Source organism: Somniosus microcephalus, chromosome 5 (genome assembly GCF_052327205.1).
Source record: "Somniosus microcephalus isolate GS21.2 chromosome 5, FLI_Smic_1.0, whole genome shotgun sequence".
Classification (NCBI taxonomy): Eukaryota; Metazoa; Chordata; class Chondrichthyes; order Squaliformes; family Somniosidae; genus Somniosus; species Somniosus microcephalus.
In genome coordinates, this window is record NC_140991.1 from 128,470,505 (window position 1) to 128,483,247 (window position 12,743).

Sequence of the window (12,743 nt, forward strand, 5' to 3'; positions counted from 1 at the left end):
ATCTGAGGAGTTGTGAATGGCATTGAATACTGTGCAGTCATCAGCAAACCTTATTTGGAGGGAATGTCATTGATGAAGCAGCTGAAGATGGTTGGGCCTAGGACACTGCCCTGAGGAACTCCTGCAGTGATGTCCTAAGGCTGTGATGATTGATCTTCAATCACAACCATCTTCCTTTGTACTAGGTATGACTCCAGCCAGTGGAGAGTTTCCACCCCCCCCACATTGACTTCAGTTTTGCTAGGGCTCCTTCATGCCACACAGTCAAATGCTGCCTTGCTGTCAAGGGCACTCACTCTCACGTCACCTCTGGAATTCAGCTCTTTTGTCCATATTTGGACCAAAGCTGTAATGAGGTCGGGTGCGGAGTGGTCTTGGCGGAACCCAAACTGGGCATCAGTGAACAGGTTATTGGTGAGTAACTGCCGCTTAATAGCACTGTCAATGACACCTTCCATCACTTTGCTGATGATTGAGAGTAGACTGATGGGACGGTAATTGGCCGGATTGGATTTGTCCTGCTTTTTGTGGACAGGACATACCTGGGCAGTTTTTCACATTGTCGGATAGATACCAGTGTTGTAGCTGTACTGGAACAGCTTGGCTAGAGGTGCAGCTAGTTCTGGAGCACAAGTCTTCAGCATGACAGCCGGGATGTTATCAGGGCCCATAGCCTTTGCTGTATCCAGTGCGTTCAGCCATTTCTTGATATCATGTGGAGTGAATCGAATTGGCTGAAGACTGGCTTCTGTGATGGTGGGGACCTCGGGAAGCCGATATGGATCATCCACTCGGCCCTTCTGGCTGAAGATGGTTACAAACGCTTCAGTCTTGTCTTTTGCACTCACGTGCTGGGCTCCACCATCATTGAGGGTGGGGATATGCAGGGATGCACAGCTTTTCTGTAAAGGGAGATTCTACTAATCTGTAGACAGAAAAGCCTTCTGTAGTGTTGCTCAAATAATGGTCTTGTCATTTTTGGGGATTTGTCTTTTCCAGCTGGAAGGGATTCTTGGTTTAAGATACAATATGGTTTTAATATGAAATCAAATCCAGCACCTTTTTGTTAACAAAGGAAAATACTGGAGCCATTTGAACAGATTGTAAAATAAAGCAGCTTGACGATTCGTTTCTGGCTTAATCTCATTCCAATGTTAAGCAGCCCATCTTCAAGAAGTGGAGGGGTGTGAGAGATTATGATATCCAGTTCATATTACAACAGGGCTTAAATGATACACTCCTGGTTCACATTTATCAAATCAATAGATATTGGCTAGCAAAGGTAAACTCTGAATTGTAAAAGGACAAAGGATCCACTTATAGGAGACCAGAGATGCTGAACCTGAGAGAATGTCTACAACAAATCCAAAATTAACAATTAGTGGCAGCTACCTGGGATACTGATTTACACTGGTGATACGTAGATGAATTAAAATGGTTCCAACTTGTGTTTTGCTTTGTCGGTCAGCAGCAGGAAGGGCTGAACCTTAAAGGTGAACCTGTTGATTGTAAAAACCCTGACACAGCATGTATGTTCTGGTTTTATATTTTTTTTAAAGTTTAGCAGTTCCTCTACCTGTATCCCCAAAATACCTTACCCATCAAAGGGTAGTTGTAATAGCTTCTCATGCAACACCCATGGGATTGATTCTAAACTTGGCCCCTTCAGAGTAATGCACTGAAATCCAGGGATCTTGCTTTCAAGGTCTGGGTGTGGACCAGTGAATCATCTATATATATATATATCGGTCGGTCGGTATTTCTTATGTTCTTATTTAACTATTGGCTAGGGATGCCAAGGAAACAGTTCCTTACCCACCAACCCTGGATCCCCCCCCCCCCCCCCCAAACTTAACTCACACCATTCGGTAGAAGATAGGAGCAGGAGTAGGCCATTTGGCCCCTCAAGCCTGCTCCGCCATTTAATGAGATCATGGCTGATCATCCAAATTCAGTATCCTGTCCCTGCTTTCTCCCCATATCCCTTGATCTCTTTAGCCTTAAGAAATATATCTAACTACTCCTTGAATATATTTAATGAATTGGCCTCAACTGCCTTCTGTGGTAGAGAATTCCACAGGTTCACCACTCTCTGGGTGAAGAAATTCCTCCTCATCTCTGTCCTAAATGGCTTACCCCTTATCTTTAGACTGTGACCCCTGGTTCTGGACTCCCCCGCCATCGGGAACATCCTTCCTGCATCTAGTCTGTCTAGTCCTGTTAGAATTTTATAAGTTTCAATGAGATCCCCTCTCATTCTTCTAAACTCCAGCGAGTATAAGCCCAATCGACCCAATACCTCCTCATACATCATTCCTGCCACCCCAGGTATCAGTCTGGTGAATCTTCGCTGCACTCCCTCCGTGGCAAGAACATCCTTCCTCAGATAAGGCGAACAAAACTGCACACAATACTCAAGGTGTGGTCTCACCAAGGCCCTGTACAACTGCAGCAAGACATCCTTGTTCCTGTACTCGAATCCTCTCGTCAAGAAGGCCAACATACCATTTGCCTTCTTAGCCGCCTGCTGCACCTGCATGCTTACCTTCAGCAACTGGTGCACAAGGACACCCAAGTCTCGTTGCACTTCCCCTTCTCCCAATCTACTGCCATTCAGATAATAATCTGCCTTCCTGTTTTTGCCACCAAAGTGGATAACCTCGCATTTATCCACATTATACTGCATCTGCCCAATCACCCAACCTGTCCAAATCATACTGGAGTTTCTCAGCATCCTCCTCACAGCGCACACACCCACCCAGCTTTGTGTCATCTGCAAACTTGGAGATATTACACCTAGTTCCCTCGTCTAGATCATTAATATATATTGTGAAATAGCTGGGGTCCTAGGACCGATCCCTGCGGTACCCCACTAGTCACTGCCTGCCACTCGGAAAAAGACCCGTTTATTCCAACTCTTTGCTTCTTGTCTGTTAACCAGTTCTCTATCCAAGTCAGTACCTTGCCACCAATCCCATGTGCTTTAGCTTTACACGCTAATCTCTTATGCGGGACCTTATTGAAAGCCTTCTGAAAGTCCAAATACACCACATCCACTGGTTCTCCCTTATCTATTCTACCAGTTACATCCTCAAAAAATTCCAGTAATTAGTCAAGCACGATTTACCTTTTGTAAATCCATGTTTGCTTTGTCCGATCCTGTCACTGTTTTCCAAGTGCTCTGCTATTACATCTTTTATAATGGACTCTAGCATTTTCCCCACTACCGATGTCAGGCTTACTGGTCTATAATTCCCCGTTTTCTCTCTACCACCTTTTTTGAATAGTGGGGTAACATTAGCTACCCTCCAATCCATGGGAACTGTTCCAGAGTCTATCGAATTTTGTAAGATGACCAGCAATGCATCTACTATTTCTAGGGCCAGTTCCTTAAGTACCCTAGGATGTAGATCATCAGGCCCTGGGGATTTATCGGCCTTCAATCCCGTCAATTTCCCTAACACCATTTCCCTACAAATACTGATTTCATTCAGTTCCTCCCTCTCATTAGACCCTATGTTCCCCGACATCTCTGGGAGGTTATTTGTGTCCTCCTTTGTGAAGACAGCACCGACTGATGGAACTACACGCTCTTACTGTACAAATGGAAACCAGACTTCACAGGAAAACAGTCATACAATATTTATTTTACCCAAAACACAAGAAAAAATTACATTTCTCATCAGAACAAAATATATACTTGTATTGAAAGTCACTGTCTGTAATGTGTAGTCAAAAGATTACATGTGGGTAGAAGGGCATCCAAATGAAAGTGAACTAATTCTTGGCAAATGATGAGTTTGGAAAAAAGGCATAATAGCATTTCTTTAAAAATGAAACTGAACTTCGAAAGTTTCAAACACTAAAATGCAATTGTGTTTTACTTTCCGGATGGTGGCAAGTGACTGTCTGTACTTCTCACTAGCTCAGTAAAATGATATTAATACGAGCTGATGGAGGGAAAATGTGTGTATGTGGAAAAGTTAACCCTTCAGCACAAACAACTTTGTGCCAATAAGGTCCTGGAGTCCTTAAAGCATCAACTCTATGAATAAACACTGTGGCTACAATGTTTGAAACCACTTATCAATTTCACATAAAACTGTGGAGTAACAAAGATCTTTGTCAATAAATGAATTGTTCTTTTACTATCCATCTTCACTGCTGTTCATTAATGACTAATACAAATCATGATGCAAGCAGGATTTCTAATAGTCATACATATGGGGTTACAGGTAAGTATATAGTTCTGTAAAAATTTCTTAGTTTGCTTTGTAACATGAACAAGAAATCTTCAAATTAATGAATTAAAACTCCCAGTAGCAAAGCCAGTGTGAAAATTATACAGGTATTAAGAGAATACAAGTACTTTCTGAGACCTAGAGGTCAGTTGGTATTTCAAAAGGTTTAATTTACTTACCTGGACCTTCAACCCCTGCTGCCAATCAAAATGGTTTGAGTTTGTGTTAAATAACTGATGGGATCCCTTATTAGGTGTGCACCATGTTGCTGAACAGCCTTCAGGGCCACTACTTTCAGATCAATGCCTGTACTGTATCAGCGATCAAAATGTTTGATCTTTGCATTTCTAATGATTTCAGCAAACAAAAAAACAGAACACTTCAGCTAACTTTGAAATTCAGAAGGTTGAAGCTTTGTTGCAACCAGAATTAAAAGACCTACATCAAAGCTGTAAATCAACAGTATTCACAAAAAAGTTAATTTTGTTCTACAGACACACTTAACTGTCATTGCAACATCTTGGAATGCACAAAACAGGCCTCTTCCCTAATCTAAGCTTATAAACAAGGTTTAAAAAGGAATTTTTATTGAATCATAGCTGTTGCCCAGGTATTTTCTTGTAGATGACCAACTGGAAAGGGTGCTGAATTGTAGTACAGCTTAATTTGGTCTTTTACAAAGCACACCGGCCTCCATCAGCACAGTAACCAAGGTTGAAATCCTTATACCTAGAAAGAAGGTAGCAAGGTGTTGATTAACACAGCTCTCTGACAATCATTAGGTACAGAATAACCAATGTTTTTTAAATGAAAGAATTATCCCAACATCATCACGTTAAAACAGCTTTGTGGGAAGATGCTCCTTGTGATCCGTTCCTGATGAACAGCACCAATGGCTTATGGGCATGTGACAGATGAACAATTTAAAATTAAACTTCTATGCCCAACAATGCTGTGGATCTTTACGCTGATGGCCCAGAATTTGCGGTCAGCGGCGAAGCAAAGGCGTTCGCCGCTAGCCCCAAAGTAAGCTTCACACAAGATCTTGCGATCTCTGTGTCCAGAAGTTCGGGTTTTCCGATGCTTAATTTAAATCAACGTAGCATAGTGGGAATTCCATAGTGCGAGCTGCTGTGACGTCAACAAACTGTCTAAGCAGCCAAACAAGACGCAGAATTCTCAGACAGCGAAGCAGGAAGTGGGTAAGCTCTTAAAATTCTAACTTATTAAAATGTTATAGAGCAAAACAAAGATTGGGGCTCTCACATGGGGAAAAGGCAAACCTGAAATAAAGATGAACAAACCTTAAAAAAAATTAAAATGGATAAATTTGACAATGCACAAAATTAAAATTAGTTTTTCAGGGCCATAACCTTTGTTTAGCAATCAATACACTGTTAAAACCCAAGTTACAACTAATCCCTTTGGGTCAAATTTTTAATGGAGTATTTAACAGCGTAATTACTGTGGAAGAGCCGAAGTTTTCACCAGTTTCCCTGATTTGAGAGCTTTCACCGATTGCTGACTCTGTGGGTGGGGCACACAGCACAGCCTGTGGAGGAGCAGTGAATGACAGACCGCAACTTCAGGATTTTTGCATTAGGTTGCGCATGCGCTAAATCCTGAAGTTCCGGTCAGTTTCAAAGGCGAATGCTGCCATTTTAACGTCTTCAGGACTGCAAATTCTGGGCCAACGTAATTCATAACTAATCCAGGGAGTTCTCCCAAAGTCCTAACCAATGGTGACTATGAAACTACCGGACTGTCGTTAAAAACCCATCTGGTTCACAAACGTCCTTTAGGGAAGGAAATCTGCCATCCTTACTTGGTCTGGCCTACATGTGACTCCAGACCCACAGCAATGTGGTTGACTCTTAACTGCTCTCTGAAATGGCCGAGCAAGCCAATCAGTTGTAACAGCTAAAAAGTTTACGAAGAATAAAACTGGACTGACCACCCGGCATCGACCTAAGCACTGGACACGACAAAGGCACAACCAGCCCAGTCGTCCCTGTAAAGTCCTCCTCACTAACATCTGGGGACTTGTGCCAAAATTGGGAGAGCTGTCCCACAGACTAGTCAAGCATCAACCTGACAGTCATACACACAGAATCATACCTTTCATCCAACGTCCCAGATTCCTCCCTCACCATTTCTGGGTATGTCCTGTCCCACTGGCAGGACAGACCCACCAGAGGCGGCGGCACAGTGATATACAGTCAGGAAGGATTGGCCATGGGAGTCCTCAACATCGACTCTGGACCCCACAAAGTCTCATGGCATCAGATCAATCATGGGCAAGGAAAGCTCCTGCTGATTACCACCTACCGCCCTCCCTCAGCTGATGGATCAGTACTCCTCCATGTTGAACACCACTTGGAAGCAGCACTGCAGGTCGCAAGGGAACAGAACACACTCTGGGTGGGGAACTTCAATGTTTAATCACCAAGAGTGGCTCGGTAGCACCACTACTGACCGAGCTCTGAAGGACATAGCTGGCAGACTGGGCCTGTGGTAGGTAGCGAGAGAACCAACACGAGGGAAAAACCTACTTGACCTCGGCCTCACCAATCTGCCTGTCACAGATGCATCTGTCCATGACAGTATTGGTAGCAGTAACCACCGCACAGTCATTGTGGAGATGAAGTCCCATCTTCACACAGAGGACACCTTCCATCGTGTTGTGTGGCACTACCACCGTGCTAAATGGAATAGATTCAGAATAGATCTAGCAGCTCAAAACTGGGCACCCATGAGGCACTGTGGGCCATCAGGAGCAGCAGAATTGTGTACCACCACAATCTGTAACCTCAAGGCCCGGCATATCCCTCACTCTACCAGTACCATCAAGCCAGGGATCAACCCTGGTTCAATGAGGAGTGTAGAAGCGCATGCCAGGAGCAGCACCAGGCGTACCTAAAAATGAGGTGCCAACCTGGTGAAGCTACAACACAGGACTACATACATGCTAAACAGTGGAAACAGCACGCTGTAGACAGAGCTAAGCGAACCCAGAACCAAGCTCTGCAGTCCTGCCGCATTCAGTCATCAATGGTGGTGGAGAATTAAACAACTAACGGGAGGAGGAGACTCCATGAATATCCCCATCCTCAACAATGGCAGAGACCAGCATGTGAGTGCAAAAGATACGGCTGAAGCGTTCGCAACTATCTTCAGCCAGAAGTGCCGAGTGGATGATTCATCTCGGCCTTCTCCTGAGGTCCCCACCATCACAGAAGCCAGTCTTCAGCCAATTCGATTCACTCCACGTGATAATTAGAAATGGCTGAGTGCACTGGATACAGCAAAAGCTATGGGCCCCGACAACATTCCGGCTGTCATGCTAAAGACTTGTGCTCCAGAACTAGCTGCGCCTCTAGCTATGCTGTTCCAGTACAGCTACAACACTGGCATCTACCAGACAATGTGGAAAATTGCCCAGGTATGTCCTGTCCACAAAATGAAGGAAAAATCCAACCCGGCCAATTATCACCCCATCAGTCTACTCTCAATCATCACAAAGTGATGGAAGGTGTCGAAGACAGTACTAGCAAGTGGCACTTACCAATAACTTGCTCACCGATGCTCAGTTTGGGTTCTGCCAGGACCACTCGGCTCCAGACCTCATTACAGCCTTGATTCAAACGTGGACAAAAGGGCTAAATTCCAGAGGTGAGGTGAGAGTGACTGCCCTTAATATCAAGGCAGCACTTGACCAAATGAAGCATTAAGGAGCCCTAGTAAAACTGAAGTCAATGGGAATCAAGGGGAAAACTCGCCACTGGCTGGAGTCATACCTAGCACAAAGGAAGATAGATGGCTGTGGCTGTTGGAGGCCAATCATCTCAGCCCCAGGGCATCGCTGCAGGAGTTCCTTGGGGCAGTGTTCCAGGCCTAACCATCTTCAGCTGCTTCAACAATGACCTTCCCTCCATCATAAGGTCAGAAGTGGGGATGTTCACTGATGATTAAAGTGTTCAGTTCCAATCACAACTCCTCAGATAATGAAGCAGTCTGTGCCTGCATGCAGCAAGGCCTGGACAACATTCAGGCTTGGGCTGATAAGTGGCAAATAACATTCACACCACACAAGTGCCAGGCAATAACTATCTCCAACAAGAGGGAGTCAAACCACCTTCCCAGGACATTCAACGGGATTGCAATCGCCAAATCCACCATCAACATCCTGGGGGTCACCATTGACCAGAAACTTAACTGGACCAGCCACATAAATACTGTGGCAACAAGAGGTCAGAGGCTGGGTATTCTGTGGTAAGTGACTCACCCCGACTCCCCAAAGCCTTTCCACCATCTACAAGGCACAAGTCAGGAGTGTGATGGAATACTCTCCACTTGCCTGGATGGGTGCAGCTTCGACAACACTCAAGAAGCTCGACACCATCCAGGACAAAGCAGCCTGCTTGATTGGCACCCCACCCACCACCTTAAACTTTCACTCCCTTCACCACCGGTGCACCGTGGCTGCTCTGTGTACCATCTACAAGATGCACTGCAGCAACTCGCCAAGGCTTTTAAGCAACACCTCCCTTGTGCTAGGTATGACTCCAGCCAGTGGAGAGTTTTCCCCTTGATTCCTATCACCGCGACCTCTACCGCCTAAAAGAACAAGGGCAGCAGGCGCATGGGAGCACCACCACCTCCAAATTCCCCTTCAAGTCACACACTATCCTGCCTTGGAACTATATCGCTGTTCCTTCATTGTCGCTGGATCAAAATCCTGGAACTCCCTACCTAACAGCACTATGGGAGTACCTTCAACTCAAGGACTGCAGCGGTTCAAGAAGGCAGCTCACCTCCACCTTCTCAAGGGCAATTAGGGATGGGCAATAAATGCTGACCAACACCCACATCCCATGAACGAATAAAAAAAAAATCTCAACCAGCACCGTCAAAAAACAGATTAACTGGTCATTCACCTCACTGCGGTTTGTGGAACCTTGCTGTGTGCCTCATTTTCCTACATAAAAACATAGCCACTTCAAAAAGTAAGTACTTAATTGGCTGTGAAGCACTTTGGGACGCACTATAAAAATACAAATTTTTTGTTCTTTTTTAATGCACAGCTTAAAAAGTAATTTACCTTCAAACGCAGGGTTGTTGGCAGCTAGCCTCGTGAGAGTACTAGTAATTGTATTCACATCCATTCCACGAATAGAATTCAGTAGTGAAGGGGTCAGGAGGTTGCTGTGTATCGATGACATAGACGCACCAGTATTTTGTGCCACAGGTTGAACTGTAGGATAATGGGAGGAACTCCTGGTTAGAGTACCAGAGGATGGATACGAAGCACACCCAACAGACTGCTTCATGCTTTGATCCCTGCCAGAATAACCTACAATATTTAGAATATACAAGAACATGAAAATAATCCAGTAATGGTCAAAATTTCAAGCATTCAACATGTGTGTAAAATTCAACATATTAACAATGCATTCACTCAAAATTAATGCCACGAATTACATGAGAATTTACTTCGGTGTAGGTTTTCAGGCCAAATATCAATTTATTTGCCTTTTACTATATTTAATCTGTACAATAACTTGTTTATACAATGGCATATGAACATCACCGATGAGATGCTTAGAAATGAAAGTGAAGTGCAAATAAATATAAAACAACATGTTCTGCCACTCTTTTGGGAAACGGCTGGCAACCATAAAACAAAACAGTTGCCCTATACCTATTTAAAAATGAAAGAGTTTTAATGAAAACTACCACTATAACACAGTTCTCAACAAACAGAATTCCAATGTCAGCCTGCAGTGCTGCTGTATAAACTTCGAAGATCTGACCAACTGATTGCCTGAACAGGGGCTAATTACTGTGAGCAGGAAGCTGAGTGAGCACTTGTAACTTGGGTGTGGCTCAAAGGTGTATTAAAGTAAACAGTATCTGCTGACGCAGAGTGGGTGCACAGAGTTGGTCAGAAAGGGAGTGCATCATAAACAGAGTAAAAGTTGGGAATTTGAGGAGAGTGGGAATTCGGGGGGGAAGGAGGTGCTGCTTTTTGCCTCCAATACTTGTAGTGGCTTGTCTTACAGGTAAATAGTTCATTTAATCTACCTATAAAACTCAATCAAGTCATTAGTTAAAAAAATAAAAACTATAAGCTAAGTTGATTAATACATAAACTTTAATTAATTAAATAAAACAAAACAAGGTTAGTTAGGGATGGCAGTGCAGAGGTGTTCTGTAACTGCAGCACATGGGAGTTTGTGGCGAGCATCACAATTTGGGACAACCACACCTACAATAAGTGTCTGCATCTCGAGGAACTTCAGCTCAGAGTTGTTGAGCTGGAGTCCGAGGTGCAGACATTTCAGGATTGGGGGGGGGGGGGGGGGGGGGGGGAAAAGAAGAGTTACCTGGACACTTTGATCCAGGAAGTAGTCACACCCCTTAGGTTAGGATGTGGTAAGGGGCTGGTTAGGGACAGAAGGATGTGACTGTGAGTCAGGCAGGTAAGGGGACCCCAGGTGCAGTGCTGGACGAGCCTCGGTGTTTGCCCTTATCCAACAGATACGAGGTCCTTGTTGCATGTATGGATGAGGGTAAAATCTGCAGGGTGGATAACAAACTGACCACGGCACCGTGGTACAGGAGGCCATTCAAATGGGGGGAATGAAAAGGAATGTTGTAGTGGTAGCAGACAGTATAGTCAGGGGGATAGATACTGTTCTCTGTAGCCGCGACCGGGAGTTCTGAAGGCTGTGTTGCCTGCGCCAGGGTTAAGGATATCTCCTCGCGGCTGGAGAAGAACTTGGAGTGGGGGGGATGCAGTTGTCGTGATCCAAGGAACCAACGACATAGCAGAGCCTCATTCCTAGTTCGACCTAAGAGTGTGTGAGGAGCTAGGGTTGAAATTAAAACGCAGAACTTCACAGGTTGTTGCCTGAGCCACACGCAAATTGGCATAGGGACAAACAGATTAAATGCGTGGTTCAAAGAGTGGTGTAGGAGGCAAGGGTTTTACTTAATGGGGCAATGGCACCAGTATTGGGGAAAGAGGGAGCTGTCCTGCTGGGATGGGCTCCACTTAAACCAGACTTGGTCCAGTATTCTGGGGAATAGAATAACTAGGGCTTTAAACTAATGAAGGTGGGGTGGGGGGGCCGGAAGAGACAGGAAAGGGTAAATTCAAAAGCAGCAAGAGAAATGTCAAGGCTGTAGCGCAGAGTAGCGATTTGAGTAAAAAATCAGCAGTGTGGGTCAGGAAGGGACAGAGAGCTTAACAAAGGTAATAGGGCATTAGTGATTATGGTGACATCAGGGAAAAATAGAAAAAAGTTAAAGCTAAAGGCACTATATCAGAATGTGTGAAGCATTCACAACAAAAAATAGATGAATTAACAGCACAGATAGAAATAAATGGGTTTGATCGAATAGCCAGTACGGAGACTGCACAATGACCAATGTTGGGAACTAAATATTCCAGGATACTCGACTTTTAAAAGAGGTAGGCAAAATGGAAAAGTTTTTTTTTTCCATTGATGGGATGTGGGCGTCGCTGGCTGGCTAGGCCTGCATTTAGTGCCCATCCCTAATTGCCCTTGAGAAGATGGTGGTGAGCCGCCTTCTTGAACCGCTGCAGTCCATATGGTGTAGGTACACCCACAATGCTGTTAGGAAGGGAGTTCCAGGATTTTGGCTCAGCGACAGTGAAGGAACGGCGATACAGGTCCAAGTCAGGATGGTGTGTGGCTTGGAGGGAAACTTGTAGGTGGTGATGTTCCCATGCGTCTGCTGCCCTTGTCCTTCTAAGTGGTAGAGGTCGTGGGTTTGGAAGGTGCTGTTGAAGGAGCTTTGGCGAGTTGCTGCAGTGCATCTTGTAGATGGTACACACTGCAGCCACAGTGCGCCGGTGGTGGAGGGAGTGAATGTTGAAGGTGGATGGAGTGCCAATCAAGCGGGCTGCTTTATCCTGAATGGCGTCGAGCTTCTTGAGTGTTGTTGGAGCTGCACTCATCCAGGCAAGTGGAGAGTATTCCATCACACTCCTGACTTGTGCCTTGTAGATGGTGGAAAGGCTTTGGGGAGTCAGGTGGTGAGACACTTGCCGCAGAATTCCCAGCCTCTGGCCTGCTCTTGTAGCCACAGTATTTATATGGCTGGTCCAGTTCAGTTTCTGATCAATGGTAACCCCCAGGATGTTGATAGTGGGGGATTCAGCGATGGTAATGCCATTGAATGTCAAGGGGAGATGGTTAGAGTCTCGCTTGTTGGAGATGGTCATTGCCTGGCACTTGTGTGGTGCGAATGTTACTTGCCACTTGTCAGCCCAAGTCTGAATGTTGTCCAGGTCTTGCTGCATATGGACACGGACTGCGTCAGTATCTGACGAGTCTCGAATGGTGCTGAACAGTGTGCAATCAGCGAACTTCCCCACTTCTGACCTTATGATGGAGGGAAGGTCATTGATGAAACAGCTGAAGATGGTTGGGCCTAGGACACTGCCCTGAGGAACTCCTGCAGTGATGTCAT

At 45.1% G+C, this 12,743-nt stretch overlaps 1 protein-coding gene across 5 annotated transcripts in view; it reads right to left on the bottom strand.

Moving 5' to 3' along the window:
- Nucleotides 1–3,627: 3,627 nt before the first annotated feature.
- Nucleotides 3,628–12,743, bottom strand: part of LOC147117315 (uncharacterized) — a 109,158-nt gene continuing 100,042 nt past the window's right edge. For 4 of the 5 annotated variants that reach the window (XM_085988225.1, XM_085988228.1, XM_085988227.1 and 1 more), the window contains 2 exons: nt 9,343–9,594; nt 3,628–4,970 (listed from right to left, as the gene is read on the bottom strand). In XM_085988225.1, the coding sequence (XP_085844351.1) occupies nt 4,903–4,970; nt 9,343–9,594 (320 nt within the window). In that variant the 3' untranslated portion in view covers nt 3,628–4,902. The remainder of the gene's footprint in view (nt 4,971–9,342; nt 9,595–12,743) is intronic. The other variant, XM_085988226.1, reaches the window with a different exon arrangement.